The sequence below is a fragment of the Drepanopeziza brunnea genome, assembly GCF_022702325.1.
Source record: "Drepanopeziza brunnea f. sp. 'multigermtubi' strain 214-2 chromosome Unknown ctg12, whole genome shotgun sequence".
Lineage (NCBI taxonomy): Eukaryota > Fungi > Ascomycota > Leotiomycetes > Helotiales > Drepanopezizaceae > Drepanopeziza > Drepanopeziza brunnea.
Genome location: NW_027094075.1, coordinates 1706919 through 1726229, shown reverse-complemented (window position 1 = coordinate 1726229; position 19311 = coordinate 1706919). Strand labels below are relative to the sequence as shown.

General features: G+C 52.0%; 6 protein-coding genes across 6 annotated transcripts; 4 read left to right on the top strand and 2 right to left on the bottom strand.

Moving 5' to 3' along the window:
- Positions 1-252: 252 nt before the first annotated feature.
- On the bottom strand, positions 253-2431 carry L3040_007210 (uncharacterized protein; the record flags this gene model as incomplete). The annotated part of the gene is made up of 7 exons (XM_066156193.1): positions 253-461; positions 540-663; positions 737-1292; positions 1342-1568; positions 1617-1664; positions 1715-2164; positions 2219-2431. The coding sequence occupies 7 exons, from the start codon at positions 2429-2431 to the stop codon at positions 253-255; spliced, it is 1827 nt and encodes a 608-aa protein (XP_066010999.1).
- Positions 2432-3850: 1419 nt separating this feature from the next.
- Positions 3851-5056, top strand: L3040_007209 (uncharacterized protein; the record flags this gene model as incomplete). The annotated part of the gene is made up of 4 exons (XM_007289991.1): positions 3851-3954; positions 4040-4173; positions 4222-4316; positions 4367-5056. The coding sequence occupies 4 exons, from the start codon at positions 3851-3853 to the stop codon at positions 5054-5056; spliced, it is 1023 nt and encodes a 340-aa protein (XP_007290053.1).
- A 2366-nt stretch (positions 5057-7422) lies between these two features.
- Positions 7423-9762, top strand: L3040_007208 (uncharacterized protein; the record flags this gene model as incomplete). Its single annotated transcript, XM_066156192.1, has 7 exons — positions 7423-8268; positions 8317-8398; positions 8450-8797; positions 8860-9123; positions 9169-9322; positions 9374-9461; positions 9514-9762. The coding sequence occupies 7 exons, from the start codon at positions 7423-7425 to the stop codon at positions 9760-9762; spliced, it is 2031 nt and encodes a 676-aa protein (XP_066010998.1).
- A 1069-nt stretch (positions 9763-10831) lies between these two features.
- Positions 10832-13318, top strand: L3040_007207 (uncharacterized protein; the record flags this gene model as incomplete). Its single annotated transcript, XM_007289989.2, has 1 exon — positions 10832-13318. One exon carries the CDS (start codon positions 10832-10834, stop codon positions 13316-13318), a length of 2487 nt encoding a protein of 828 aa, XP_007290051.2.
- A 1359-nt stretch (positions 13319-14677) lies between these two features.
- L3040_007206 (uncharacterized protein) lies at positions 14678-16138 on the top strand (the record flags this gene model as incomplete). Its single annotated transcript, XM_066156191.1, has 1 exon — positions 14678-16138. The coding sequence occupies one exon, from the start codon at positions 14678-14680 to the stop codon at positions 16136-16138; it is 1461 nt and encodes a 486-aa protein (XP_066010997.1).
- A 652-nt stretch (positions 16139-16790) lies between these two features.
- Positions 16791-17813, bottom strand: L3040_007205 (uncharacterized protein; the record flags this gene model as incomplete). Its single annotated transcript, XM_007289987.1, has 1 exon — positions 16791-17813. One exon carries the CDS (start codon positions 17811-17813, stop codon positions 16791-16793), a length of 1023 nt encoding a protein of 340 aa, XP_007290049.1.
- Positions 17814-19311: the final 1498 nt, after the last annotated feature.

The window sequence follows — 19311 nt, the reverse complement described above, 5'->3', positions numbered from 1 at the left end:
CAGAGAGAGAGAGAGAGGGGGGGGGGGGGGGTCCGGGCTGTTGGGTAAACAAATGTATAGGTGACTCTGATGGTTAAATATAAAGGTTAGATGGCTCTGGGAACTTTCTCGCATATAGAAGTTGGATACGGCGATGAATGAATAATTAGAAGGGGCGCTCGCCGAGAATATATACTTTTGAGTGGTCGGTCGGTGTTGGCCGACCTTTGACTTTTGTTTTGCTCCCGAGCCCACGGCGATTACCTGCCTACCTTACTTCTTCGTATATCGACAGCACGGCTCTCCGCACAAGCATACCTTGTCGAGCCCTTCCCAGTACTCATGTGAGTAATCAACCGTAACCTCAGATCCAGCCTCGACTCCTCGCGAGACCAAAATAATGCGCTCGGTCCCCAACCAGGAGAATTTCTGAAACTGGCTGTTGGGTGCACATGAGTGGTTGATGAAGCGGGTGTAGTTACCTTGGCATATCATTAGCAAGCAGCGTTTTACGATTTGGGAAGAGCCAAAGAGCCAAGAAAAGAAAAAAAGGCACATACCCATTCTCCCTTGGAAGATTTGGTATTTCCGTTCGTCGCTGCCGCTTTGCATCACGTCTATACCGTCCATCCCTTTCGTGATCAGGCCTGTGAACTCTCCAATCGCAGAGCCGCGAGGGAGGTCCTGAGCAAAGTCAGCGCTCTCCCTTCCAATGAAGCGATGAGAGAGAACCAAGGGGCAAAAAAAAGGTACTTACGCAGCGCGCTATGAGTCCATTGTTCTTCCCCAACGGCGTCCGGAATACCTGCACGGGCACCTGCGCTTTAGAAGAGCCATACAGCTCCGGGAAGCACCGGCACTCATTACTCGAGACGTTGCCGGACTGGAAATAGCCACACTCGTTGCAGAAAATTGTTCGTATGCTAGACACACGGCGCGGGTCTTCACTGTCCCACGCCGCTGGGTCGAGAACCGAGTCTTCGATGTGCGTGAACTCGAAGTCGGGGTACCACTGGGTGTATGTGGACTTGAGAGTGACGGGCTCCTTGCCGTCGCATACCACCCAGTCGTGCGGATGCCCGGTGTAGAGTGCTTGCGACTCTTGCCCGATGACGCTCAGCAGGTCTCGCCAATCGGGGTGGAGGGTATCGGCTGCGACTTCGAGACTAGGCCGCAGCTTCTCGAGCCTTGTCGTGAGGTTCTTGCCGAAGCCGCCGCGGTATTTGCAGAATCTGTAAATGCCGGATCCAGCGAAGATGAGACTTGCCCAGCCTCCTGCGTCTTTGATCTCTCTGTAGCCTCGCCATATTGAGCTAATTCTGGTCAGTCCGAGAACGTAAAAGAGAGATGGGCACCACTTACAGCTTATTTCTGAGCTCTTTCTCAGACCATCGAAGGATGGAACATGCCTCCCTCAGTGCAGTCATTCGTGTTTCCGTGGAAGACAGAAATGGTTTCTCTGCCCCAATAGTCTTAACTCGAGCTTCGTAGCAATCAACCCAATGGGCTTGGATGACTGTCTCTAGAGCTCGAGAACATCGACTCATTTTAGTGACGTCCAAGCAAAGCGAATTGATTGCTCGGAAATCCTGCTAGAGCATTAGCAAGCATGAGCATGACAGCAAATTAGTACCGACTTCAATATTTCCATTGCCTCCTAAAGAATTGTGCGCGAATTCGCTCTCCTTTACGTATCGTCAGCTCTGTCGACTGGTGATCGTGCTTCGGAACTCACCAGAGCAAGTCGGGTGATTTCAACGCTGCTGAACACCTGCTTCCACAATCCCGCGATAAATCGCTCAACAGAAGACGGCAAAAGCTGATGGTGATCATCCTCGCTTTTCTTCTTGCGCTGAGGAAAGTCGCGGTTATTGGTCTGTAGTTGTCTAGCGGTCGAGGGTGCCGGCGTGGAGGAACCACTTGGGGGTTGAGGCTTCACAATCTCCGGCTGAGTGACTCTAAAGGTACCTGTCGTCTTCGTCCTTCTCCTCTTGTTGAGCCGGACTCCTGGGTTGATGGGACGGCTCTCGAAACCGCCGGAGTTTGACGTCTGGGGAGCGGAGACCTGGTCTTCGACTAGGTCGAGACGGTCATCCAGAACGCCCTCCACATCTTCGAGAGAAGCACTCGTTACATGGCCCAGTAAATAATTTCTCACTTCAATTCCAGGGAAGTCAACATAGCCCTATTTGCAGACATTAGCGCTGGTGTGGAAAATTAGGGGCTTAAATCCGCTCACGGTATGCGTAAGAGGAGGATCTGAAAATTCCTCGCGATCAACAGAACATATCTCAGCATTTATCTTCAAGCGAATTACTGACTGCGACGCCGAATTGGTAAGTGAAGATCCAAGGTCTTTGGCAAAATCAGAGCCCAGGATGGTCAGTAGTTGCTGAAGTACCCCGGCACCCGTGTCGGCAAGTGGCTCCTCCATAAATGCCCTTACGGTCATGTTGTGAGACTGGATATAAATGAGAAGATAAAGCTGAGCATGAAGGACAGCTGAGTCCAAGTGAGAGTGGCCGCAAGGTAGGAAGGTCCCGTGACAAGGAAAGACGTCGCTTGCTTAAAGGTCATTTCTTGGCGAAAACGTCATTACCTGGCTCCTGAGATTCGTATACTGTTTGAGGCTATGGTCGAGTTTGAAGTATCTGAAATTCGTCGATTACATTTCCGTGGACTCTTGCTGTTATGCGCGAATATTTTCACATGAGACATATGGAGAAGTTCGATGAGCGGCGGCGCTCCTCTTCTTGCTAGCTTTCAGGAGAAACAACCCCTTTTTCGCATTTTTGTTTAGCGAGAGCGGGTCATAGCAAGTGCTTTCAATTTACAACTAGAATACATATGCTAGAGTCCCGCGCCATCCTTGCTAACAGCATAGCAAATCGTACTCTATTTCAAATAATGCTGGAAGTATGTTGAGGGCGCTTTATGGGTTGCAACAGGATGCGCCGAAAGCGCGAGGAGCTAGGTGTCGATACCTCAACGCAGATTCGCCCTTAAAGCTGTGACATTTCAGAAGGTCTATCGAGACCCTCCGAGTTCTCAGTCACTCTTTACTTCTCAACATTCCTCTCATGATCTCTTCAGGCGCGATATCTCGCTTATGCTCTAGCTGTCACAACATACCGCAATCGCCCCCCCATAATTCTGAGCTCCATGCAGTGAGCTGCTGTTGATTTGGGAAGCAAGAAGTCCACTGCAGCCAGCTTAGCTTCAGTGGAAATGAGAGACCGGCACAGGGAAGACTTGGAACACTCCCAGCTGCTCAGCTATCAGCAACTGCTTTCAAACTGCGCAGAGACGGGTACACGTGCGTAGTCTCCAGAGATGTGTACCGAGATCTGGCATTTTAATCATTAGGATGAAGTACAATGAGAACTCTATAGCATGAGGAGCTATACATTTTAGTAACCCATCCACTAGGCCTCATAAAAACCAATGGGGTTGATGAAGGGGGGTGTCTGAGTACATGTTGGCAGTTAACGGCAGAAAAGTTCCGAAGTTCTTCCGAAGCTCGTCTTCAGAGAGGAAAGGGCAACATAAAAGATTTCACTCCGGGCAGGCAAAACTTTCAGGTTTACTATCGGGGCATCTGCAGCCGAAGAACCCTGAAGACCATAGGTCTCGTCGTGTTTGTTGCCAACATTGTCCAGGTTAGGTATCTATGGAGCACTGCATCACGCTAGGAGAAGCGATATCGGAGTTTATTTTGAGGTCCGAATTTCTGGAGCTCTGGCTATGTCGAATCTCTCGTCACAGCAATCGAAATTGAGGAGGGCGAGCTTTGAATCGTCCAGCCGGCGCATACATCCAACTATTCTCCATCTACACCTCCTCCATAAATCCCGACTGGCAGCTACAAGGAATGTCAGCCTCTCTCCCGGGCGGGCGAGAGCTCCCCGCGTCACAATATGACCTGGGCACCTACTGGGGACGAGTGCGCCATTCGGCCGATATTTCAGATCCGAGGTGAGCCGAAGGGAAAATATGCTTCCTGCGAAGATGTTGCACGCTGAGAGCAGCTTCTATGTGCAAGTACGCTGACCTCTAGTAGGACACTGCTGGTGAACAAGGCTGGTCTGGAGCACGCGAAGAGCCTGGTCACAGGATACAAGCAGGGCAGTATCAAGGAGATGAACGAGGAGCTGTGGAAGGCCAAGAAGATCGTGGACTCGACTTTACATCCGGGTAGGTGCTGCGGGAATACGAGTGGTGGCAGGTGTTGACGAATTGTAGACACGGGCGAGCCAGTGTTTCTCCCTTTCCGGATGTCATGCTTCGTCTTGTCAAATCTGGTAGTTACGGCGGGTATGCTCACGCCTGGGCTCGGGGTAATTCATATTGCGAAGACGAGACTTCCATCAGTGCTAATTTGTCGCAGATGACTGGAACCCTCCTCTGGCAGATAACGAACCAATCTCTCAACGTCGCGGTTAACAACGCAAATGCGAACAAGTCCACCCCTCTATCTACCTCCAAGATCGCACAATCATACTTCCTCGCTGTTGGAGCCTCTTGCTCGGTTGCACTTGGACTCAACGCTCTCGTTCCACGACTAAAGCGAGTCACGCCAGCTACAAAAATGGTCCTCTCAAGGCTGGTACCGTTTGCTGCTGTTGCAAGCGCCGGAGCGTTGAACGTGTTTCTGATGCGCGGGGAGGAAATCAGACAAGGAATCGACGTTTATCCAGTCCTCTCGGACGCAGACAAGGCTAAACTAGCTGAGGCGGGCAAGTCTGAATCGGCCGTAGCCTCACTGGGCAAGAGCAAGAAAGCTGCTACGCTGGCTGTAGGCGAGACTGCTATCAGCAGAGTCTTGAATAGCTCTCCAATTATGGCTATCCCTCCTCTAGTTCTGATCAGACTTCAGAGGCAAGAGTGGCTTAGGAAGAGCCCGAGACTTACGATGCCTGTCAATGTCGGTCTGATCTTTGCCACAAGCCTGTTTGCGTTACCACTGGCCCTTGCGGCTTTCCCCCAAAGACAGGCTGTTGATGCTTCGAGCCTAGAGGAGGAGTTCTGGGGAAAGGGTGGAGAAAATGGAAAGGTTGTCTTCAACAGAGGCATCTGAGATACTCTCAGGATACTCTGGGAATAGCATACAGCCCGAGGTCTCTCAAGGATATTCGCTCACGGCTTCTACAAAAACCACGAGACGGCTCGAGCCGAGCGTTTGCACTCTGTGCCATTTTAGAGAGCACAGCAGAAGTCTAGATGCATTGGTTTTGCGGATAGAACAAACAAAGACCTTTAAATAGAGGCTGCAAGAGCAAAGACGAGATGTCTCCTAGCATATCAAAATCGACTCTGGATCATTCATTATCTGCAGTTTTGCTGATTGAAAACCTGTGTGTTTGTGCCCCAAGGTATCGCCAAGCGATCATACAGGTCAGGATATTTTCATGAACTTCCGTCTACTACCGGTACTGTAGGCTTTGCGAACGCTCACGTGTTCCGGGCCAGCCAAACTCCATCTTATTATTCAGCCCGTGACCCTCCTTCCCTTGGCGAGATGGTTAGATCACGTGTAACACTGGGTCTGGCCCCCGGTTCCTCCGCAACCGGCAGCATTCTCGGGCCATATGTAGGCGACGGATACCGGTGGGACTCTACGGGTGCACGTCCGCACCGTTATCGAGGTATCAAGCTTTGCCGCGAGAAACACCTGGTCTGCCTGGAGCGTCAAGACGTTTCTGCATCGTTCAGAGAAATTGGAAGGATTGCCCGTGAGAAAGAGGACCAAAGTTTTGCACAGTGTGTGTGACAGTGTCGGACCTCGGTGGTGAGATTTGCCGCCCTGGAAAAGCCTTCACCTTGGGAGGTGGGGGCAAGTCCCTTATGAGAGCCAGTCCCGGATGACACGAAACGCGTCTAAATTCAGAGTTCAAGCCCAGCAAGCCCGCGGAGTGGAGATGAATCACCCACCCACCCACCTACCCACCTACCCAACCTACCCACCATGATCTGATTTAAGGACGGCATTGAACATACCATCGAGCAGAGGTGACGAAAATAGGGGTCATATACCACCAACGAAAAGAAAAAAGACCGCTGCAAGGCGGGAGGACCGAGCAAAGTATCTTGGCTTTGTCCAGCCGAGCTTACGGCCAGATCACATCACACGTTGGATACTCCCGATTCCGGATATACGAAGTACACACATACTCTGTACGTATCAGACACAGACACAAGGGTAGCGTGCCCAGATATGTGCGGTGCGTGTGGGCTGCAGCACGTTGCCACGGGGGGTTAGCAGGCCCGACATCGATTGGTCTGGATTGAGAATGGATGGGAATAGGGAATGGGGAAATGCAGCGTAATCATGACACTATGGACGCCTAAGGTTGTGAGGTTGTAGGGTTGCGAAAGTTGCCGTTGGTTGCCCAGAGTGATCAACAATATTTGCCTATGGATCCGGATATCATATACCGTGGAGGCGATTGAGCGCCAGAAGGCGATTTCGAAGAACGAACGAACGAATAAACAAACAAATAAACGAACGGGTAGTGAATTGCTTAGAAAGGAATGGTATATATAGTCAAGGGATAAATGATAGCTATCTTCTACCGACGGAGGTAGGGGGAGGCGGACGGATACTAACAATAAGTAATAATGAGGCGTGAAGTCAATCATTCAATCAATCAATCAATCATTCACTCACTCACCTATTCGGGAGGCGAATCTTGAGAGCGGAGCAAGACACCCGCGCCCGCACTGGCCGCTCGCTCGCTTGGGAGGGAAGAAGCCCAACTACAGAGGTACTTCTAACTAAAACCTGACCTCACGTCTCTTGCCGTGACAACCTCTCGAAAGAAGTTACAACAAGCACTGGGAATGATCCCGCCCGACGCTGTACGCGACTTCCTCTCGACGCTCAAATTCTGTTCGACTGTATCTCGGGATACTTACCCACCAGCCCAGGCAGACAGGCAGACAGACAGACAGACAGACAGACAGGAGTAGGAATAGGAATACCTATCTAATCGATCGGGTAGCCCGAGTCAAGCCGTCCAGCACTTCCACTTCCACTTCCGCTTCCACTTCCACTTCCCAACTTCTTCCATTTCCGCTTACACGCCGGCTTCTCCTTCACCTGGGCCTTACTTGCCCGTCCCCCGCGCCCGTTGACAGCCTCGATCCCTGACTCCAAGACCTCGACCACGACCACAACCATAACCCCGGCTTCGAAATCAAAACAACTCACTCGATATCGCACTCCCTCGATATCAGATCCATCCGAGTCGGCGTTCAGAGTCTGCGGACTCAATGCTGCACGGTACACGATAAGACGCCAGTACAGCCAGCGAGCTTCAAGACGCAGCAGGCATTTCCCGCTCGCCAGCCAGGCAGTTGGTTTCGAGGACTCCTTCGGGGTGCGTTAGTTCGTCAGTAAGTAGGGAGCAAAACACTCTCCGCAACACAACGCGACGCCGTGCAATGTCGACGCCTTCGACCTTGCCTCCCCACCACCACAACTACGGATACCCCCATCATCAAAACTATCAATCCAACACCAACACTTATCGAGCGAATAATACTCTCTTGAACGGCGGCAGCCGGTTGGGGGCATCATACGCCTTTCCGACTCCCTCGAGTAACGGCACATCAGTAAACAACGTCGGTGTCCTCGACCCCTCCTATCCCAGTCAGAACACGGCACAGTCTCCTCAAAGAGTCGAGACAAAGTCCACAGTCATGCCTACCTCTGGCTCTGCTGCCTCCAAACAGAACCTCAAAAAGAGACAGCGGTCGCGCGAGCCGAGAGGTCCAGATTGGAAAAAGTTCTACGAAAATGGCCTTCCATCCGAGGTGATCGTCATCGACGACACTCCCAGCCCCGAACCTTCCGGGCCCATACTGGCAAGTACCCAAGCAGCTCGCTCGGTGGCCGCGGCAAGTAATAGACACACGAACAAGAAGAGGAAGGTTGATGATGTCGCTCCCTACGATCCTGTATACCATCTCGAGCCCCCATACCCGAACAATGCCAGTCCCGATTACAAGATTTCATCGACGGGATCTGCTTCCACCGATCGGACAACCTCTGCCATACACACCACTGCTGCTACCTCCCTAGGCTCTCACTCATCCAATGGACAGAACGGCTACGAAGTGGCTGCGCAGACCGGTACAAAGAGGAAGAGGCAGGCAACACGGCTTCAGACCAGCAACGAGGCCAAGAGAAAAGAATTAGAGGTCAACGGCGATGCCTTCATGAACTACAAACCCCCACCTAAGCCACCAATCAAGGCTCCGGATGTCATCGTGAAGCAAGTTGCCGATGTAAGTATCCCACGTTCAATGACCAGAGCCCCGACTGACCAAACCCAGAATTCGTATACCAAGAACACCAAGGTTGACGACGATGACGGCCACTATATCGTGGTTCCCGATACCGACTTGACTGATCGATGTATGTCCCACGAACCTGTACCTCTTACCCATGATGCTGATCAATCTACAGACCAAGTTCATAAACTTCTCGGCCAAGGAACATTCGGCAAGGTCGTCCAGGCTACAGACCGTGTAAGCAAGAAACCAGTGGCCATCAAGATCATCCGCTCGGTCCAAAAGTACCGGGATGCCTCGAGAATAGAACTCCGAGTCCTGGCAACTCTCAAGGCGAACGATAAGGAGAACCGAAACCGATGCATACATCTCAGGGATTGCTTTGACTATCGTGGCCATATCTGCATTGTCATGGACTTACTCGGCCAGAGTGTGTTTGACTTCTTGAAAGGAAACTCCTTTGTTCCGTTCCCAAACAGCCAGATCCAGAGCTTCGCGAGACAGCTCTTTACCAGTGTTGCTTGTAAGTTCTTTGCCTGGTCGTTTTGCGGTCATTCAATTTAGACTACAAGCTAACGCATCTAGTCTTGCATGATCTCAACCTGATCCATACTGATTTGAAGCCGGAAAACATTCTTCTCTGCGATAGCGCATACCAAGCCTTCACCTACAGCCGCAAGATCCCATCCTCCTCAACTACAATCAACCGCCAGGCTATGCAACGGAAGGTCCTTCTCGATACCGAGATTCGCCTGATCGATTTCGGCTCCGCCACCTTCCAAGATGAGTACCATTCATCAGTTGTCTCAACTCGCCACTATCGGGCACCTGAGATCATTCTCGGGCTAGGTTGGTCCTTTCCCTGCGATATCTGGAGTATCGGCTGTATTCTAGTTGAATTCTTCACCGGTGACGCTTTGTTTCAAACGCATGACAATTTGGAACACCTGGCCATGATGGAGAGCGTCTGTGGTCGGAAACTCGACAATCATCTTATCCACTCCGTCCACGCGTTGGCGAAGCGGAGCGGAGGAAACCCTGCTTCGAAGTACGTATCCGCAGACCTGCCGTTTATATCCACTTGCTGACTGTAACGTAGATTCTTCAAGCGCCTGAAGCTTGACTACCCACAAACCGATACCACCAGGGCCTCGAGAAAGTTTGTCAAGGCTATGAAGCATTTGAACGTAAGTCACCTTGTACCTAAAGGCGTCGAAGAGCAGTCCTAACGCCCCGCAGGAAATCATTCCCGATACCAGCAAGTTCTGTAGGAACTTCCTGGATCTGCTTGAGAAGATCTTTGTATACGATCCAGCAGAACGAATCACGGCCAAGCAAGCTCTTCAACACCCATGGTTCAAAGAGGGAGCTGCACCAGACGATGGCACCGAAGCCGCCAAGATCCGAGTTAATAGGCTTCAATCTCAAGTTGCCGCGAATGCCGCTATGCAGACAGCTGCACCCCCACGACATCACGCATACCATTGAGAGAGGGCAGATGGGTTGAGGGATTGGGTCAAAATAATGCATGAATGACGGCGTTTGGGAGTCGGGGATGTGGGAGAATGAGGATATCTCCATTTTTACACTTGGAATATCTCAAGTCGTTGGTTCAAGGTGATGATTTGTTCGACTACGGATTGTGTCACAACACTTTGCTCCTGGAGCTTTTAGAGGCTATGCTTTTCGTGAATCGGAGAGGACCAAGAATTCTCTGTGCAATGTAGAAATTTACACAAGCCTGACTTTGCATTTACCCATCGCAAGCAATTGGTGGAGAGAGCGCGTGAGATCCAGGGGGAGTAGCATAGGCTCTTTTGAGGATGTTCGCTTGATTGATATCCATGCTGAGGTAGAAGGCTGAATCTTCTGATTTCGAATAGAAATAAAACAAGAGCCTCTAGGTCAGCCATATCGACAGATTGGGCAGACTTGCTTCACCTCTGTGCTTTTGTTTATGCGCTGGCTGGTTCTGATTAGGTAGTCCTCCCTGGTGTACTTCTCTGCGACAGTTCATCGCAGAAGCTGGGCTGGAGCCTCGCAGAATAAGCAGTACCTCATGATTATAATATATCTGTTTCGTTATATATCAACTCCTCTTCTGTCTGGTAGCAGACCGAATCATTTTGCGATCCTTTATACTATCACATACGGCATGTCACGTCGAACGATGGCACACAAGGCTGAAGATTCGGCTGAAGTCTTAGCGCTGCAAGGCGACGGGAACTTTTTTCAACGAAGGACTACATCATCTACACTTCGCTGAAGGTGCCCCTCCATGATCGTAAGACTTCCACCAGATATAAGAAACTGCCTCGTCTTGCAATCGAGGGGTCTTCGAACATCTGCAACTTCACCTGCTCCCGTCATCATTCTTCCCTCTCTAAGAATCAAACGACCCTGGCTACGCAAGCCACTATTCCTGCACCGAGTTTTCCCAGGACCGAAGCTGATCAAGGGCACGCGCATTGGAGCTGGATACTTTCTTCTTTTTCAGGAGAATAGTATTCCTAGCGTTGAAAATAAGCCCCCGAGCGTACAGCGTAATCTAGCCAGGATGAAGTCCAAGGTTACCTTCCTCTCTACGCCGACAGCAGATACGCCAGGGACGACCTTACTGCTGCACTTTGACGATAAGAGATACATCATCGGGGATGTAGCAGAAGGAACGCAGCGGACGGCGATACAGAGGAAGTTGGGACTGTCCAAGGTCACCGATATCTTTCTCACCGGCTCTGTTGGGTGGGGAAATGCGGGTGGCATTTTGGGCACGATTCTCACTCTGGCGGATATCGCCACTCTGCAATGGGAAGCGAAGAAGCAGGTTGCTGAGAAGACGAAGATTAAGATGGGCTTGGACAAGGCGGAGCACGTTGAGAAGCAGTGTCTGAATATCCATGGAGGGCAGAATTTAACGCACTTGCTTGCGACTGCGAGGCGGTTCGTATTCCGAAAGGGCATGCCGCTATACACGAGTGAATTCAGACCGAAGGTTGACGATCCTACGACGCTGTTCGAACCGACGTGGAAGGATGATCATATCAAGGTGTGGGCTATGGCTATCGAGTCCGAGGGTGCTGCGCCGAAGCGGAGGAAGAGAAGCCATGAGGAATTCTCTAACGAAGGCCTCACTCCTTCTACTTCGGTGGATGGCACGGCAGAGACCCCAGCAGAGATGGAGGAACGCTATGACCAGATGAGGAAAGCAGTCGTGTCTCACATGTTCCAGTCGGAATGGCGCCTAGATGCCCTGGTCAAGACGAAGCTTTCAAAAGTTCAGAGGCCGGCTGCCATCTTTGTGAGAAACCAGTCAGGCAAGATTGAGAAATATCACGGCCCGACGGTCGCTGAGAGCCCCTCTACACCAGATATCGAGGTTCTGGTCAGAAACCCCTGGCCGGGCGCGATGATCGAGAGTCTGCCTCCGACCACACCCTCGAAGAATTCCCTCTGCTACATCATCAAGAACCACCCACAAAGAGGCAAGTTCAACCCGAAGGTTGCCAAAGAGCTGGGTGTTATTCCAGGGCCGGCATTTAAGCAGTTGTCTGATGGAATCGAGGTCACTACGTCCGCTGGAAATGTCGTCACGCCTGACATGGTTTTGGCCAAGGGCTCTGATGGCAGTGGCTTCGGGATCATGGAGCTTCCAGACTCGTCCTACATCGCGCCATTGCTGGCTCGCTCGGAGTGGTCTTCAAGTAATGTGATGCCTGGTATCGGGGCCGTGATCTGGATCTTGGGTCCTGGTGTTGCCGAGGACCCCAGATTACTGAAGTTCATGCAGGAACACCCTGAGATGAAACACATTGTTTCATCAAAGGAATGTTGCTCGAACTACATTGCCTTGGAGTCGCCAGCTTCGGCTGCTGTCAGACTCAACCGCGTGGATCCCGAGCGTTTCCCGGTACCAAAGTTTGACAATGAGCCTGCTTTGGTCCCAGCCGCTGATACCCCTTACATCCAGGCGAGAGTTGGTCAGAGTCTGACTCTGGAGCCCAAAGTAGAGCTTCAGGACAAAGATATCGTTCCTTACCTCGACATGGCTACTGTTTTCCAGGAAGAAATGCCAGAGGTACTCGAGCTGGCTAAGAAGGCTCATGAGGAAATCTCGAGTCTGGAGTTTCTGGCTCATCTCAACGAGACCCAGCAAGATATACCTTGTAAGGACGCAGAAGTGATTACTCTAGGAACTGGTTCGGCGCTACCTTCGAAGTACCGAAATGTCTCGGCAACTCTACTGCGAGTGCCTGAGTATGGCAGCTACCTATTTGATTGTGGCGAGAATACATTGGGACAAATCCAGCGTGTCTTTGGCGACGAGACTCCCGACGTCCTGCGCGACTTGAAGGTTATTTGGATCAGCCATCTGCACGCTGATCATCATTTGGGTACGGTCACAGTCGCCAAGGAATGGGCTCGCGTCACAGCAGCCAACGAACTCACGAAGGACAACACGCTGATCGTAGCATCCGATGACGGCATGCTCAAATTTCTCGGAGAGTTTGCAGAAGTCGAAGATTTCGGCTACGATAGAGTTCAGCCTATTGCCATGGCACGGCATAACGGTTACTGCCACACCTTCTCAACCGAAGATAATTCAACTTCCGGTCTCTCGTCTATAGAAGCCTGCGCAGTAGAGCATTGTCATGGCGCCCTAGCTGTTGTCTTCAATTTCCCGAACGGATTTAAGGTTGCCTACTCAGGTGACTGCAGACCATCTGATAAATTTGTTGATATTGGCAGAGATGCCACGTTACTTATCCATGAAGCTACATTCGACGATATCCTTCTTAACGACGCCATCGCTAAAAAACACTCTACGACTTCCGAGGCTCTAGACGTTGGGCGAAAAATGAATGCCAGACGCATCCTGTTGACGCATTTCTCGCAACGCTACCAGAAGATTCCTGTGATGGATAAAGAGGGCAAAGATCAGGTTGCAATCGTTGCCTTTGACTACATGCGCTGCAAGATCGAGGACTTTGCTAAGCTGGACGCGTTCAAGGATGCGCTCATCAAACTCTATGAGGAAAAGGAGTAGACTATTTCCGCAAGCTGGCTGTATCTCGAAATCTCGTGTTAGTTATGGGGCATCGCGTAGAGGGAGACAAGGCACGATCTCGTCGTTGCATAGAGGGACGCTCGGCGTGTATACATTTTGGGGCTTAGATACCAGAATAGAAGTCGTCTTTCTAGCTAATGCTTCTTTCTTGCTTTGTTTTCGCTTGCTTGTAATTTGGTATGAGATTCTCCGGGACTTCTTCTCGGTATCTGCGCCGGATTAACTACTGTATCTGGGTACTTTTCCGTTGCAGCTCGCTCGCTTATTCCTCATATTTTCACGCCACGGTTTCGTCGATCGGGTAGGTCTGATTCGTATCTATCGCTGTCCAATTTTTTTTCTTTTCTTTTCTTTTTTTTTTTTTTTTTTTTTTTTTTTTTTTCATGAGGGAAGTTCTTGGGTAACCACACGCCCCCTTCCCCCCCAAAAAGGGGCTTTTTTCTTCTTCTTCCAACCTGATTCCAACCTCAACGCCTCTTTCACGCGGGATTTCCAAGCATGCAATGTGCGATACACATTCATTGGGTGACCGGCCGTAGCAGCCTCGAAACTGCTCGAAGGGCCGGAAAGCAAAGAGGGGGGGTGGTGGGTGGGTTATGCGTGCGTGCGTGCATGCATACATATACATACATACATACACTTCTGGGATGGGGCTTAGGCCAGACCGCTCTATTTGATTTGGAGAGCGAGTTGTTAGATTTGCTGGGATTGTTTGCTGTCTGTGTCTGTGTGTGTGTGTGTGTGTGTGTGTGTGTGTGTGAGTGTGTGTTTGCTATGCTGATTTTGGTACGATGTGTTTGCTACGCTGATTTTGCTACGCTACGAGACGGAGAGACGTGTAGACCAGACGCCTTCGCTTGGTTTAAGCGAGGGGGGGACTGGTCGGGGCAGGAAGACGGCGAGGCAGGTGGCGGTTCGTGCTTGGTTGGTTGTTCCTTTGTTCTTCTTTTGGTGGGAGCAGGATCGTGGAATGGGCGACGATTGTTGTTTGTTTGTGGGGTATTTGGGGATGGGATGAATGGACGCGGTGGTTTTTTCTTTTTCTTTTTTTTCTTCTTTTTCTTTGGGACCGATTGACAAAGTGCTGTCGAGGTTAGCACAAAGACGGAACAAGACAAAAGCTGGGGGTCGGTGTACAATGGGCCTTGTTTACGCTGTTCCATCAAGGAACATTCTAAACAGGACGAGCAGCAGCAAGTATATATAGCTGTCTCGCTCGAGGTGACTATCCTGCCTCTTGCTAGAACCAAGTATACACATCACCGAAACACCCAAACTTATAGTACCAATCCCCACACCCAAAAAAAAACAGCAACAATAACGTTCGCGGAAAGAAAAATGTCTCCTCCGTCTACCCACTGCATCGGAGAGCTGAGCGCCAAGGATCTCGAACGGTTCACGCAAACCCTCAGCCTCCCCGTCCGCACCCTCCCAAGCCCGGCATGGCTCAAGGACCAACAAGCCTGCATCCCGGACCTTCCGTACCGGCTCCGGAAGCCGCACTCCCTGCTCCCCCGGCTCGCCATGGCCCTGCCCTTCACGGACAAGGCCTGCCTCTGCAAGTCCCACCGCGGGCTGGACCCGCACCTCATCCGCCGCATCTTCCTGCAGGTCTCGGCGGAGTGCACGACACGGCTGAGCCGGCTCGTGGAGAGCCCGCAGCCGCGGCCGATCGCGCTCTTCGTGCGGCGCCTGCAGACGATCAACAGCCTGTGGATGGACCCGGACCTGTACCGGGTCACGTTCGCGTGCATGCCGGACGAGGAGCGCTTCGAGCGCGTCCCGAGCGAGTGCGAGGCGTGCATCCTGGCGAGCGTGGGCGGGAGCCCGTCCATGCTGTTCGATCTCCGCGCGTCGATGCTGGGCCGCAGGAAGAAGGGCAAGCACGAGCCGCGCCTGCTGCGGCTGGTGGACGCGTGGATGGAGTGGACGGCGCAGGGCGACGTCTTGCGGACTGCCAGCGACAGCTTCGCGAAGGATGTCAGGGCGTGCAGGAGACGGATGCAGAAGGCACGACGACAGCAAAAGAGGGGTGGCCAGGCTGGCACTGGAATCGAGACTGAGGATCCGCGAGAGCAGCTGCTGCAGAATGACTTCGTGGCCGCTGCGGCATTTGGGAACGAGGAGGAGGGAGAGGGGGAGGGGGAGGGGGAGGATGAACACGAGTATGAGTATGCGGAAGAGCATCGTGAGCGGGAGGAGAGCAACGAGGACGACCCGGAGGGATCCATCATCGACTACTACGCGAGCCGCGTGCGGCGAAACACAGGCGGCAGGACCGATGCCCGTGCCATGCATCCGGCTTTCCGAGAGTCCATGTCCTTCCCGCTCTCCCCGGTGTCTGCTCGTGAGTCCCTCCCTCCCAGACCGGGAAACCCCACCGCTTACACAGGCACGGAGCCAAGCATGGCCCGCCACCGAGGCGCCGCGGCTGCTCGTCCTGGTCCTCCGCTGGCCTGGGCGAACAACAACAACAACCATCACCGCAAGCCGCCGCGGCACACCGCCGCCTACTCGGAGAGCGTCTACAGCCGCGCGCCCGATGGATCTGCCGTCGGCTCGGATCTGCATCTGCCTCCGATGCCGCCGCTGGCTAGACGGATGAATAGCTCGGAGGAGCAGGCTGATGCGTATCTAGAGATGTTGGTGCATGATCTGGACGAAGAGGGGGCATACGTGTCTCCAAGGGTGGATTGGGGAAGAGCCCTCCGAGAGCGTGAGGTGATGGATGATGCCCAGGCGGAGGCGGATGACCGGCGCCAGACCACGATGACGGACTTCATCCGTCCCAGGGCTTAAGTACACGCAGGGTGGAAGAAAATGAGGGGAGAGCGGTAAGTTCTCCCTGTCCTACCTTTTTTGCTTTGTTTGAATAGAATATCTTATACTTGCAGTAGTCGTCTATTCCATCCATGCCATGGTATCATCATGCGACTGGCCGTGACCTAACCTGTCTATATGTATGAAAAATGCCAAACTATTGAGTCCGAAGTACTACGAGCTGAATGTGACAAAGTCATTATTTTCCTTAAAAGCATAGAGCTAGATTGAATGGACAGCAGCCGCCTCTTGTGCATTCATTGACTTGCTGTAGTGTTTGAACCGATACGATCACTTCAGGCAAAGCTCGACAGATATATCAGCTGACAGATCGAAGAATAGATACACGCGAAGATAATGATTGCTTGCAGCTAGGGTAAAAGTGGCTACGCAGTAAGGACATTCGACGAAACGAGCTTCCACATCACTTCTTTGAGGTCGGTTAACCACATCTGTGCCTGGTCCTATGCTCCAGCGCCCTCGTAGATCTAAACTACGGCCAGAGGATTGACTGCAAAAATCCGGCAAAGGAGGTCCAATATAAACATCAGTGAAGCGAGATGGATGACATGATGTTATTCATGCTTTGCCTTTGTCGGTTCTCGTAAGAATTTGAAGGGGCGGTTGGTGCTCAGAGCTTAGAAGCGGTGCCAGTCGCCGGCAATACAGAAATATTCAAGAAAGCATCAAGTCTGTGAATCTCTTCAATATCTCGGCCTTGTTGTACCACTCGGTCAATGGCACCATCATCGAACGCAATTCCGTGCCAAAGCAGAACACCCAAGTCTCTGGCGAGCTTTACAGCCTCTAGGACATGGTTGTGACCCAACTCGGGAATGCTCCTCTTGAGCTCGTCCCAGAATACTGTTCTTAAGTACTCGGCGTCTCGGCAAAAGCGAAAGCCCGTAGGTGTCATCTCTCCTAGCATCTCTTCGAGACCGTAAAGACAGATCCCAAATGGAAGCGTCTCAGCTTCAGCCCAGTCCACGAGGCCAGTCAACCGTCCTGATGAGGGATCGACCATGATATTTGCAGCCACAATATCACCGTGCGTGATAACCCACGGGAGTGCTTCAACGTGATGCAAATTCTCGAATACTCTTCGGGCTGTGGGACGGAATCGGCGGGGCAATTTCGCGGCAAGCATTCGCATACGTGCTCGTATGCTTCTCCCTACTGTTCCAAGTGCAGTCTTTGCCAAAGCGTTTCGACTCCAGGATTTGGTCAGAAATGCTGCGAAGTCTCTACACAACCTCGCTCGGTAACGGTTCGAGTCGTCCGGCATGGCCTTACTCGCTCTCATGTGCATCAGCGACACGCCCTTGATTCTCTCCATGCTGTAAACGAGCAACCCCGACTGAAGCGTAGTGATATATTTGGTTTCCGGAGCGCAAGTGCCATAAACTTCTCTTGCCGCCGACGTCATTCGCAGATCAAATCGATACTTGCAAGGACGAAATTGCAGGACAGCATCGTCGCCAAGCATAATTGTCAACGAACAGTAGCCTTGACATGGCGCGGGTGATACGGGCTTGCCTGGGTAGAGCTCTGCGAGCAAGTCGTAGCATTCGGCTTGGTGCTTGGATGTCAGATTGGAGCGGCGGAAGAAGCTATCGACCGACGATTGTAACTCCAGCTGGACCTCATCTGCCATGATGAGCCGTATGCCTTCGCCATGTCAACGTGAGAAGTCTCGAGGACTCTGAAGAGAAGAGGAGGTCGGACGAATGAACGCATCTCCCCCACGCTACCCCTCGTCAGTCGGCGGATAAGCCGCGCAGATAAGGCTTGCGATGCAGCGTTTGGCTCGGATATCTTTCTCCTCCTGCATGCTGCCCGTCGTATTTATACATAGTCGACATTTCCGGCAGGGCGCCCAGACCGCGGAATATCAAGTGCCTGTTGATTCATCCGTCTCCACGACTCGAATCGGCGTCGAGCCCAACTATTTGATTCCACTTTTTTATCATCTACCATTGGCCGTGAAGCGAATGTGGACATCAACATACATACGGGGATCTCCATCTTCACTCTCATCCAGATAACTCACCTAGGAATCATCAGGATATCCGCGCCCGGGCATCAAAACATGGTGGATCGTTATGTTCAGCATTCTTCTGACGGATCTGGGTCTCTTGTACGGAGTTTACGCTGCCGACCCGAATTGCTTCGGGGATATTAGTAGCTGGACGAGTGGTGACTGGACGAACAATAGGATTTTATTCTCGGTTGTTGTGATTAGAGGCGCGTTTCTGTTGGGGGTTTAGAAGGAGAGTAGACGAGAAAAGGAGGAGTATTTGGACCTGTGGTAACTTCGGGATTTCGAGTCTCTGGGTCGGAGTAGTGCAGGAGGCCCTGCTAACGGTCAAGCTCTTTTATGAATCTGGGGTAAGGATCCGACTCGGAGAAAACCCAACACGGCCCGCGAAAGAGCAGATCGACGTACGGGGTCGAGTCCTCAAGTTCGGATACCCACCTCCCTATTTTGGGTAGAAGAGAGACCAAGTTATCGGTATTTATGTTTGGCAGAATGCCGCACAAATCCAGGTCGGCAATCCAGATGTAACATGACATCTTCTAGGTCAGTCACTCTGACCTCTACCCCCCATCGCTGTGTTATCTTTCTTTTCTGGCAGGATGTGCACGCACTCCTCTGACGCTAAACGGGCCACGCCGTTGGGTATTTTGCCAATAACACCTCCCTGTTGACATACTCCCTATACATGTGGATCATCGTGGGCTTCATGGACCTGGATACGCTCTGCCAGTAACAAACAGTACATGGTCTACCATACTACGCTGGGATCTTCGTCGCGTGGCTCTTCCATTTGCATCTCATCTCAAGCGCCGCTACACGAGGTGGTGGGGGAAGTACGCCGCCTACATGGTCTTTGCCGGGCTGAGTATGGGCGTGGCCATGTCGGGCTTGATGGTCACGCTGGTGTTTGGTTCTAGGGCGGAGAGGCACTCGGATTTCGGCGGGTGGCAGGGCGAGGAGGGGGGTTATCAGCTCTATGTTCCCAATGCGAAGTATCTTACCTCTGCCGGAGAGGCGTCTATTGGTTTGGCGCCGGAGCAGTCGCCTCTCCGTTGGGAGGTAGGATTGAAAGCAACGAAAAGTTGGAAATCCGGACATCTGATTTGAGATAGCT